Source organism: Sinohyriopsis cumingii, chromosome 5 (genome assembly GCF_028554795.1).
Source record: "Sinohyriopsis cumingii isolate HCF-2022 chromosome 5, ASM2855479v2, whole genome shotgun sequence".
Classification (NCBI taxonomy): Eukaryota; Metazoa; Mollusca; class Bivalvia; order Unionida; family Unionidae; genus Sinohyriopsis; species Sinohyriopsis cumingii.
In genome coordinates, this window is record NC_142965.1 from 56,232,182 (window position 1) to 56,245,512 (window position 13,331).

The following is a 13,331-nucleotide window of genomic DNA, read 5'->3' on the forward strand; positions in this document are numbered from 1 at the left end:
CACAAACCTGCAGTCTGGTTTAAGTCCTATTTTGTCCCCAAAATAACAACATTATCATACTGCCTTATCTCATGATGTCCATAATAAATTCAAAATATAGTTTCTTTTGATGACCGCATTATCTCCATAGAAACGTCACCATGTCTACTGTAGTATTATTAAAGCTATTTCATATCGACGTTATACAATTGAAAACTTCATTCGTGCCGCCAATGTGCTTCTAACCAGAACACTACAACTCTAATCTAACTGAACCCACCGAGTCACGTAACTAACTGATTTAATATCTAATTACAACTCCCTGACTAGAGTCATCATCGAACCTTCTTTTCCAAATTTCATACTGACATTCTCTAATTCAAAGATTACATTTCATGCTATAATTAATATAATATAGTTTAATGCTGAACGCAGCTTTAGGAACTAGGAGTTAGTGTACTTCCTAATATTTAGTTCCATATATACCCCTTACCATCTGTGCACTCTACATGTAGTCTAACAATATTTGTCGAGTACCATCTATACACTCTACAAGTAGTCTAACCAAATGTGTCCAGTACCATATGTACACTCTACATGTAACCTAACCGAATGTGTCCAATACCTGTCCCGTTCACTCTACATTTATCCTAACTGAATGTCTCGAGCACCATCTGTATTTAGTTTAATTGTTTTTAAGCTTTTCAAAAATAGTTTCATTTCATTACATGTCAAGTAATGAAATTGTGTTTTCTGGAATTTGATACATTCCAGAAATTAGTTTGACCTGACTGTTTAGTCGAAAACACCTACCAATAAAACTTTGTGTCTTTTTGCTGACCTAGTTCCTAACCTTGATTGAGAATCAAGTAAACAACTTCTTTTTTGTAATTCATTCATATTGTGTGACTGATAATAGTGAAGTCGATGATGATTGGGGCTACGTGTCTGTAGATGTACATACTTCTACGCTTATCACGAAATTCTGGAGGGCTGACCCTCATCCGGGAATCTGTTTTGCGTCTCAAGTTACTGTACAACCTTTGTCTATAGAGAAATTAGTCAGTCGGGCTTCTAAACACTGGGGGAAAGGTGTTTTGTATTTTCTGTTGTGACCAGTTGAGTTATATTTTTAATTTTCTTCAAACTGTTTAGATTCTAAAAGATTAATTCGTTTCTCTGGGAATATTTAAGTGCTCATACAGAATTCTTGGACAAAAAAAATTATTTAAATTTTATTCGGAACTTCAAACATCGGAATATTGTTTGTGGATCAACAAAGAACTGTAGACACATCCGTAATATAAAGGCTATAGCATACGTCATTGCCTTCCATTTTGGATTTTTCATCGGTACTCGAACTTAAATTCATTAGATCATTTCATTACTAGGACTTCTAAAATTTAATTCGTGGATTTTTCTTGGATTATTTTTGGATTTGGTTCAGAAAACCGTAAGTTCTTATTTTTTTCTTCTTCATTTTTACTTGGTTTTTCCAAAGAAATAAAGTATTTCTTAAATGTTTCAAAGCTTGTTGTTTTCACTCATTGTATGTTGCTGTTTATTAGAGCCTAAAGATGTAACTTTCTTTACCATATGTACACTCTACATGTAGCCTAACCAAATGTGTCCCATTCAATCTGTACACCCTACATGCAGTCTAACCAAATGTGTCCCATGAAATCTAAGCACTTTACACGTAGTCAGACCAAATGTGTCCCATGAAATCTAAGCACCTTACATGTAGTCTAACTAAATGTGTCCCATGCAGTATGTATACTCTACATGTAGTCTAACCAAATGTGTCCCGTACATTCTGTACACTCTACATGTAATCTAACCAAATGTGTCCAATATAATCTGTACACTCTACAGGTATTCTAACTAAATGTGTCCCATGCAATCTGTACACTCTACATGTAGTCTAAATGTGGGCCATGGAATATGTACACTCTACATGTTGTCTAACTAAATGTGTCCCATGGAATCTGTACACTCTATATGTAATCTGACTAAATGTTTCCCATGCAATCTGTGCACTCTGCATGTAGTCTAACTAAATGTGTCCCGTATATTCTGTACACTCTACATGTAGTCTAACCAAATGTGTCAAATACAATATGTACACTCTACATGTAGTCTAACTAAATGTGTCCCATGCAGTATGTACACTCTGCATGTAGTCTAACCAAATGTGTCCCAGAGTCTGTACACTCTACATGCAGTCTAACTAAATGTGTCCCATGCAGTATGTGCACCATTCATGTAGTCTAACTAAATGTGTCCCGTACATTCTGTACACTCTACATGTAGTCGAATCAAATGTGTTCCATGCAATCTGCACACTCTACATGTAGTCTAACTAAATGTGATCCATGCAATATGTGCACTCTACATATAGTCTAATTAAATGTGTCCCGTACATTCTGTACACTATACATGTAGTCTAACCAAATGTGTCCCATACAATTTGAGCACTCTACATGCAGTAAAACCAAATGTGCCCCATACAATATGTGCACTCTACATGGAGTCTAATTAAATGTGTGGCATGGAATATGTACACTCTACATGTTGTGTAACTAAATTTGTCCCATACAATCAGTGCACTATTCATGTACTCTAACTAAATATGTCCCGTACATTCTGTACACTCTGCATGTAGTCTAATCAAATGTGTCCCATGCAATATTTACACTCTACCTGTAGTCTAACTAAATGTGTCCCATGCAATCTGTACATTCTACATTAAGTCTAGCCAAATGTATCCCATACAATATATGTACTCTACCTGTAGTCTAACTAAATGTGTCCCATACAATCTGTACACTCTGCGTGTAGTCTAACCAAATGTGTCCCATACAATATGTGTACTCTACATATAGTCTAACCAAACGTGTCCCATACAATATGTGCATTCTACATGCAGTCTAATCATATATTTCCCATACAACCTGTACACTCTACATATAGTCTAACTAAATGTATCCCATACAATCTGTACACTCTGCGTGTAGTCTAACCAAATTTGTCCTATACAATATGTGCTCTCTACATGTAGTCTACCTAAATGTGTCAGAAACAATCTGTACACTCTACATGTCGTCTAACCATGTGTACACTCAACAGCTAGTGTAACTAAATGTGAACCTAATTTGTAGCGAACATATTGTCCGCATATTATGACCACTTATTCCTCCACCTGAAATGTCCAACTTTCTGTCCGGTACAGAGACCCCCACATTTAGGACTGACCTCGAGACTCTTTAGCTAATGTGGCACACATGTGAAACCTTGTCATCAAGAGTATCACATATAAGTGTATATATTTACCTCTTGGGAATACATATATAATATGTACTTTGGAATACTTAACTAGAACTGGTACTATACTTGTATTTAATATATTCAAAATTATGATCTTTTCTTTTATCCACAAATTTTGTATAAAATTATTTTGAATTCTTTCATAGCTATAAAGTATCCAAATTTCCACTCTGTAGGAGAACGAATGAAATGGCCAAATAATTACTGAATACGCAAAAAACGTTTTTGGCTGTATGATAGCTTCTTCCATTAAGTTTGACTTAGTTGTGAACAATGGTGTTTTTAGAAAATGCTGATTACGATCCCTTTCCTAGCACATAGCTTCTTCGAGTCGTCTCCCATTGACAATATACTCTGTTGTTGTTGTTTTGGACTTAGCACTTTGCCGGCCAGTATAATTGGTGGAGAAAGAACCCAGGAAAACCCCAGTAATAACCTCGTGTCCATGGGAAGCTACTGGCAGGCTTTCTGACATACTCACATTGGTTAAGACTCGAACCCATGTGGACAGAAGTGAGATAGCAGTGATAGGTAAAGGCGATTGCTTTAGACCACTCGGCCAGCCAGGGCCCCGAAACATTTTCTTTACCACTATGCATATGCGTGAGTGGCTTGATGGAAGTAAATGAATCATGCAACTGTTGAAACTATTGCAAACGTCGATATGCAACTTTATTGGAAGAATGTTGATATTGCTGTTGATTTTTTAAACCAATATTATTAAAGAAGCAGCATAATGTATGACAAAAGCTTGCTATTTTCAACAATTCCGGAAACAACCTGCATTTTGGGATAACGCACTTCACGTTTGAAACAAACACAATTTCATATTTTAAAGGAGTTTAGAAAACTAAAGTATTAAAACTTTACATCAATACATTGTTGAAAAATCAAAATTTAAAACATAAATCGTATGAAGACTAATTTAAATGAAAATAGTTTTGACACCAAGTTGCAGTCAAACTCAGATGGAAATAGCCTTTAGACAAATGTTAGGAAATATCTTAATGAACATGAATCATCCAGAACAATGGTTTTCATATTTTCAGAAAATAATCAATTATTTTAAGTTTTTAAATAACTGCTCAGTTTGAAGAATTTATATTTAAAAATGAAATACAAACTATAAATTGTAATATTTGCAAGAAAGCGTAATCCAAATCTCGAGAATGCATTTTATTTGAAGAAATTTAGAAAGTAATGAGATTATTTGCGATAACAACAACAACAATAATAATAATAATAATAATAATAATAATAATAATTATAATATGTGTGAGTGTGTGTGTGTATGTTTGGGTGTGTGTGTCTGTGTGTCTGTGTGATTTTGATTTTTAACGCAGCTTTAACCATTTTCCAGTAATAACGCTACAACGTCTGCAGCGTGGCAATTAATAATGATGTTTAGCACTAGGCTGTCATACCGCAGAAATGTGGCATTATGTCCCACCCAGTCACATTATTCTGACACCAGGCAATCCAGCCCTGAATCTACCTTTTTAATGATGAGTGCCAAGCGAGGTAGCTGAAAGTACCATTTTATATGTCTTTGGCATGACTCGGCCGGGGATGGAACTCGGGACCTCCCGCATGCGGAGCTGACGCTCTAACCACTTAGGTTACTTGCTTTTAAAGTTGCATAAGCTTAAACGTAGATGGTCAGGTCATTGTCTGGCTGTAGAGGTGGGGAGATGAATTAATATTAAAGAAAGAAAACATTTATTGTACATACTGTGTTATATATATGAAAGAGAAGATAAATTATTTGGTTTGGGTTGTTATGTATATTTGATTTAATTTATATATAATTTAATTGTTTGCAAGTTTTAAAATCTTTAAAAAATTTTAATTTCATTATATGTCTAAATAATGTAGTCCTGTTTTCTAGGAACTCGATATTTCCAGAAAATAGTTTGACCTTGACTGTTCGTCATTGTAAACACATAAGTTTGACCTGGTCCTTATTTCAAAATTAGTAACAGTCACATCAGCACGTTTGTTTAAATTTATTGTGGGAATAATAAAAGTAAGATCGAGGCTGTATTGAACCTCGGCTTGTTTAGAGAAATAATCTCAGTCGAGCTTCTAAACAGTGACACGTAAAGGTGGTTCTTTTGTTGTGTCATTTTTGGGAATTACATTTTAATGTTTATTCGAATTATTTAGATTCTGAAAGATTAATTTGTTTCTCTGGAAATATTTGAGTGTTCATACAGAATTCTTGATCAAAGAAATTTCATTAATTCAAACACTGGATTATTTCTTGCGTTTCTAAAAAGAACTGTTGAATTCAACACAGTACAGGATACAGCGTAGGTCATCACCTTCCATTTTGGATTCTTCGTCGGGACTCACAATTGAATTTATTAAACTATTTCAATATTAGGACCTCTAAAATTGTATTTGTGGAATATTCTTGGATTATTTTTTATTTGATTCTTAATACTGTGAGTTCTTATTTTTCCATTTATACAGTAATTTTCCAGGGAAATAAATACTTTGTTAAATTTTTCAAGCTTGTTGTTTTCACTCTTTCTTGTGTTACTGTTTATTCGAGCCTACACATGTAACACAAGATTGTTAAAATTGACAGCTTATAAAGACTTGAGGATAAAATGTAACACTCTATTTATAATGACATATTTATTTTCCTATATTCGTAAGCTAAATGAGTAGAAAGGGTTTTTACGGGCACCAGTTGAGGCAAGGAAGCGTAGTACCTTATTTAGGAAAAAGGCCGTGAAAGTATGCTTGTCCTTAGTTTCTAAAAGCATTCCATACTGAAGCGAAAGAAAATGTTTGTGCCAGAGAGCAATATAAAACAGTTCCAGACACACTGCAAATTACTAACCACAAATGTCGTAACTCTCCCAACAACTACTTCAAAGTTAGTAACAACCCTCCCGCAGCTGAATCAAACATGAAAATGAAAATCTTGCACCTGCTAGACAGAGTGGGTAAGTTGTCTTTTCACAAGTTATTCCACAAGCAAATTTCCCGAAAGAGTATCCATGCGCTATTAACGGCAACATCTGCCACATTTCCAGGACAGAAAGTATCAGTTTCCACGAAACAGTGAAGCAGTAATCTCCACAAGTGGTTATCAGATGGGTACTGCGTTCTAATAGGCTCAACCACACCTGGTTATCAGATGGGTACTGCGTTCTAATAGTTCATCCACACGTGGTTATCAGATGGGTACTGCGTTCTAATAGTTCATCCACACGTGGTTATCAGATGGGTACTGCGTTCTAATAGGCTCATCCATACGTGGTTATCAGATGGGTACTGCGTTCTAATAGGCTCAACCACACCTGGTTATCAGATGGGTACTGCGTTCTAATAGTTCATCCACACGTGGTTATCAGATGGGTACTGCGTTCTAATAGTTCATCCACACGTGGTTATCAGATGGGTACTGCGTTCTAATAGGCTCATCCATACGTGGTTACCAGATGGGTACTGCATTCTAATAGGCTCATCGATACGTGGTTATCAGATGGGTACTGCGTTCTAATTGGCTCATCCATACGTGGTTATCAGGCTCATCCATACGTGGTTATCAGATGGGTACTGCGTTCTAATTGGCTCATCCATACGTGGTTATCAGATGGGTACTGCGTTCTAATAGTTCATCCACACGTGATCATCAGATGGGTACTGCGTTCTAATAGTTCATCCACATGTGGATATCAGATGGATACTGCATTCTAATAGTTCACCCACACGTGGTTATCAGATGGGTACTGCGTTCAAATTGGCTCATCCATACGTGGTTATCAGATGGGTACGGCGTTCCAATTGGCTCATCCATACGTGGTTATGAGATGGGTACTGCGTTCTAATAGTTCATCCACACGTGGTTATCAGATGGGTACTGCGTTCAAATTGGCTCATCCATACCTGGTTATCAGATGGGTACTGCGTTCCAATTGGCTCATCCATACGTGGTTATCAGATGGGTACTGCGTTCTAATAGTTCATCCACAGGTGGTTATCAGATGGGTACTGCGTTCTAATAGTTCATCCACACGTGGATATCAGATGGGTACTGCGTTCTAATAGGTCACCCACACGTGGTTATCAGATGGGTACTGCGTTCCAATTGGCTCATCCATACGTGGTTGTCAGATGGGTACTGCGTTCTAATTGGCTCATCCATACGTGGTTATCAGATTGGTACTGCGTTCCAATTGGTTCATCCATACGTGGTTATGAGATGGGTACTGCGTTCTAATAGTTCATCCACACGTGGTTATCAGATGGGTACTGCGTTCCAATAGTTCATCCACACGTGGTTATCAGATGGGTACTTCGTTCTAATAGTTCATCCACAGGTGGTTATCAGATGGGTACTGCATTCTAATAGTTCATCCACAGGTGGTTATCAGATGGGTACTGCGTTCTAATTGGCTCATCCATACGTGGTTATCAGATGGGTACTGCGTTCTAATAGGCTTATCCATACGTGTTTATCAGATGGGTACTGCGTTCTAATTGGCTCATCCATATGTGGTTATCAGATGGGTACTGCGTTCCAATTGGCTCATCCATACGTGGTTATCAGATGGGTACTGCGTTCTAATAGTTCATCCACAGGTGGTTATCAGATGGGTACTGCGTTCTAATAGTTCATCCACAGGTGGTTATCAGATGGGTACTGCGTTGTAATAGTTCATCCACACGTGGATATCAGATGGTTCCTGCGTTCTAATAGGTCACCCACACGTGGTTATCAGATGGGTACTGCGTTCTAATAGGCTCATCCATACCTGGTTATCAGATGGGTATTGCGTTCTAATAGGCTCATCCATACGTGGTTATCAGATGGGTACTGCGTTCTAATAGTTCATCCACACGTGGTTATGAGATGGGTACTGTGTTCTAATAGTTCATCCACACGTGTTTATTAGATGGGTACTGCGTTCTAATAGTTCATCCACACGTGGTTATCAGATGGGTACTGCGTTCTAATAGTTCATCCACAGGTGGTTATCAGATGGGAACTACTTTCTAATTGGCTCATCCACACGTGGTTATCAGATGGGTACTGCGTTCTAATTGGCTCATCCATACGTGGTTATGAGATGGGTACTGCGTTCTAATAGGCTCATCCACACGTGGGTACTGGGTTCTAATAGGCTCATCCATACGTGGTTATCAGATGGGTACGGCGTTCCAATTGGCTCATCCATACGTGGTTATGAGATGGGTACTGCGTTCTAATAGTTCATCCACACGTGGTTATCAGATGGGTACTGCGTTCTAATTGGCTCATCCATACGTGGTTATCAGATGGGTACTGCGTTCTAATAGGCTCATCCACACGTGGGTACTGGGTTCTAATAGGCTCATCCATACGTGGTTATCAGATGGGTACTGCGTTCCAATTGGCTCATCCATACGTGGTTATCAGATGGGTACTGAGTTCTAATAGTTCATCCACACGTGGTTATCAGATGGGTACTGCGTTCTAATAGTTCATCCACACGTGGATATCAGATGGGTACTGCGTTCTAATAGGTCACCCACACGTGGTTATCAGATGGGTACTGCGTTCCAATTGGCTCATCCATACGTGGTTGTCAGATGGGTACTGCGTTCTAATTGGCTCATCCATACGTGGTTATCAGATTGGTACTGCGTTCCAATTGGTTCATCCATACGTGGTTATGAGATGGGTACTGCGTTCTAATAGTTCATCCACACGTGGTTATCAGATGGGTACTGCGTTCTAATAGTTCATCCACACGTGGATATCAGATGGGTACTGCGTTCTAATAGGTCACCCACACGTGGTTATCAGATGGGTACTGCGTTCCAATTTGCTCATCCATACGTGGTTGTCAGATGGGTACTGCGTTCTAATTGGCTCATCCATACGTGGTTATCAGATTGGTACTGCGTTCCAATTGGTTCATCCATACGTGGTTATGAGATGGGTACTGCGTTCTAATAGTTCATCCACACGTGGTTATCAGATGGGTACTGCGTTCTAATAGTTCATCCACACGTGGTTATCAGATGGGTACTTCGTTCTAATAGTTCATCCACAGGTGGTTATCAGATGGGTACTGCATTCTAATAGTTCATCCACAGGTGGTTATCAGATGGGTACTGCGTTCTAATTGGCTCATCCATAAGTGGTTATCAGATGGGTACTGCGTTCTAATAGGCTTATCCATACGTGTTTATCAGATGGGTACTGCGTTCTAATTGGTTCATCCATATGTGGTTATCAGATGGGTACTGCGTTCCAATTGGCTCAACCATACGTGGTTATCAGATGGGTACTGCGTTCTAATAGTTCATCCACAGGTGGTTATCAGATGGGTACTGCGTTCTAATAGTTCATCCACAGGTGGTTATCAGATGGGTACTGCGTTGTAATAGTTCATCCACACGTGGATATCAGATGGTTCCTGCGTTCTAATAGGTCACCCACACGTGGTTATCAGATGGGTACTGCGTTCTAATAGGCTCATCCATACCTGGTTATCAGATGGGTATTGCGTTCTAATAGGCTCATCCATACGTGGTTATCAGATGGGTACTGCGTTCTAATAGTTCATCCACACGTGGTTATGAGATGGGTACTGTGTTCTAATAGTTCATCCACACGTGGTTTATTAGATGGGTACTGCGTTCTAATAGTTCATCCACAGGTGGTTATCAGATGGGTACTACTTTCTAATTGGCTCATCCACACGTGGTTATCAGATGGGTACTGCGTTCTAATTGGCTCATCCATACGTGGTTATCAGATGGGTACTGCGTTCTAATAGGCTCATCCACACGTGGGTACTGGGTTCTAATAGGCTCATCCATACGTGGTTATCAGCTGGGTACTGAGTTCTAAGAGGTTCATCCATACACGGGAATAACATTACAGTCAGCATGAATTATAACACCAGTATGTCACAGTTTCATCTCTTTCAACGAGTTGTATATGATATTTTTTTTGGTCTTCGTTAGAGCTGTATCCCCAGTACCGTCTAACTGTCTACTGTATAATTTTTTTTCCAAATTAAAACCGATGAAGCGTAAACGCTATCCTTATTAAAAAGTAATATTAATTATAGCTATGTTCATATGACGTCCATCGATTATTCGGGATGGTACAGAAATATTATCAAATTTTTTATGTTGCTAATTTCTCACTAGCATAAATTGTGTACTTCTGATCGACATGTCTAGCCACATCCCTCGTTAACACATTCGTAATAATGCGCCGGGTTTACAAAACAATTAGTCGACGCTCGAAACGTCCTTGGTGCAGTTTGTATATGTAACAATAATTAATGTTACATTGTCATTGATTTTAGTTCTTTTAGTATTACTGACAGCCGATATAATTAGATTATACTGAGATAATTATTTAGACTTTCATAAAGCATTATTAAGTCCGAATCACCTGAAGAATAATGTCACGTAATGTTAGTACATAATAAATACTGTACATTTTCAATGTGCCAAGGGAGATAAGCATCATGGGAGGTTGCACCGTTTTTAAATTTCTAGCAATGATGAAATATCTATTTTTAAAAATATATATGTATTCTCTAATACTAATATGCATTAAATTGTCTTCGGTCAGCAAACACACAATTTGCCTTTTTATAGTATGGCGATCATAGGAATATATCAATGCATGAATTTAGTTAAATTGTTGTAAACTTGTAAGAAGACGTGATGATGTATTCAACACAAGTAGTCTTGGGGTACGCTCAAGGTTAAACGATCTCTGTGTGAGATTTCAACTGACATAATAGAATGCCTTTTACCACTGACTCCTTAGTTACAATAAGATAACAAATGGGTGTTACTTACAATTACATAGGGTGTTAGTTACAATTACATAATAATTGTGTGTTATTTACAATTACATAATAATTGGGTGCTACTTACAATTACATAATAAATAATAATTGGGTTTTACTTACAATTATATAATAATTGAGTGTTACTTACAATTACATAATACTTGGGTTTTACTTACAATAACGTAGTAATTGGGTGTTACTTACAGTTACATAGGGTGTTACTTACAATTATATAATAATTGGGTGTTGCTTACAATTACATACAATATTGGGTGAAATACTTATGTCTTGATTAACTCAACTGATGTTTTATGATACATTCAACTCAAAAGAAGTGCTAAAATATTGTATCATGTTTCATTTGTTGATGCATTCTACTCTCGTTGATTTCTAATTTTCCTTTGTTTACTTGCTGTTGCTTCAAGAATTATATGCAATGTACACAATACAAGGCTTATATGTATACCCTATCCGTGTACTAACTCCATGTATGGCATATATGCATGCATGAGATCGTATCACATTTGAAAATATTACAAAACGAATACCTGTATGCATGGCATATATGCATGCTTGAGATCGTATCACATTTCAACAAATTATACAACAAATACATTACAATAAAAAAATTACATAACGAATACATTATATTAAAAATACACAACGAATACATGTATGTGTGACATATAAGTATGCATGAGATTTATTACATTTTATGCTGATTATTCATGCAGTATCATTAATTCAACACAGGTGAATCAGTCAATACAGTTAATGGAAGAAGCAATAAGGATGAACCACACAAACCACATGGTTTCAATGGTATGTATATCACCTACGTTTTCAGTATCATCTTTTTCAATATTGTGTCACGAAGCGTGATACTGACTTTCGATTCTATTTATAATTAAGGTTCAGCCGTGCTCTTAATTCTGAGAAATTGTCAGTTTTAGAAATGACTCAAATGACAATGATGCGTCAATAGGTTTGCTAACTCTTATGGTAAATGCTATAGAAATGGCACCCTTATGTTCGTCTTTGGGTACGTACGTGCGTTTATAAATTAGTGGGTGAATCCATAATATCACTCATCTTCCGTATCGTTTGAGACAGATACTCTGAGTCTTGTATAATCTGTACATATAGAAACGTAATATAGACGTACATAACAGTCATATAATTCGAATCCACATCGTAATCTCGGGGGCTGGGATAGCGGGTAGGATAGGCAATCGACATAAGGGATATACAGAAAATGACAAGAACATTAGAACAAAAGGATGCTTGTGGCAGACATTTGTGGGTGGCGATTCATAGGGCTTTAACACCTTGGAGAAACAGTGCTGGGGTTTGCTTTAAGAGTAGATCATTGTAGAGTTGGTTTATGGTTTATTTTCTTCTGAATTATTGCAAACCGACGAAATATTTCATCAATGCATGTACAATAATCTTGTCAATAATGTTTACAATTATGCGAATCACAGAAAGTGTCCAAATTATGTCTATGTACTCCGCTGAGTATCTACTCCACTGTATATCTGTCCCAATTGTATTGATAGAAAACTGTATATCTGTCCCAATTGTATTGATATAATACTGTATATCTGTCCCAATTGTATTTATAGAAAACTGTATATATGTCCCAGTTGTATTGATATAACACTGTATATCTTTCCCAGTTGTATTGATAGAACACTGTATATCTGTCCCAATTGTATTGATAGAAAACTGTATATATGTCCTAGTTTTTATTGATATAACAAGCATACTGTCCAAAATATGCTGCCTTCAAGAGATCACTGCTCTGAAATTCTTAATCATTTGAATTATATTGGACTACACTTTATTTTGCAACTTATGTCTTTTTTTTGCCACAGGTAAGACTATTGCCAGAGTTATCAAGTCTCGACTATGGTATTTTGTACAAGCCATACTCATCGAAGCTGGACAATATTACATCAATAAATGCTACTTACAGGTATGTACTGTAGCTCAGGGTAGAATATATAGTCCTAATACATTCATTGTGGTATTAAAAATTGAAGTAGCATACATTTATATGGAATATTAGCAAAGTTATTCTAGTTTATAATGTCCACCAAAGTTTATTATTCTATACTACATTTCTATATAGAGTGTGCGAAAGATTAAATTACAAATAATTTTGGTTTAAGTCAATTGTACAATTGTTCTGAAGTTCGA

General features: G+C 37.0%; 1 protein-coding gene across 1 annotated transcript in view; it reads left to right on the top strand.

Moving 5' to 3' along the window:
* The window catches only part of LOC149799222 (uncharacterized), a 266,176-nt gene that overhangs the window by 52,153 nt on the left and 200,692 nt on the right, over positions 1-13,331 (top strand). The window contains exons 6-7 of the mRNA XM_089958164.1: positions 11,883-11,951; positions 13,007-13,107. Coding sequence (XP_089814290.1) covers positions 11,883-11,951; positions 13,007-13,107 — 170 coding nt within the window. The remainder of the gene's footprint in view (positions 1-11,882; positions 11,952-13,006; positions 13,108-13,331) is intronic.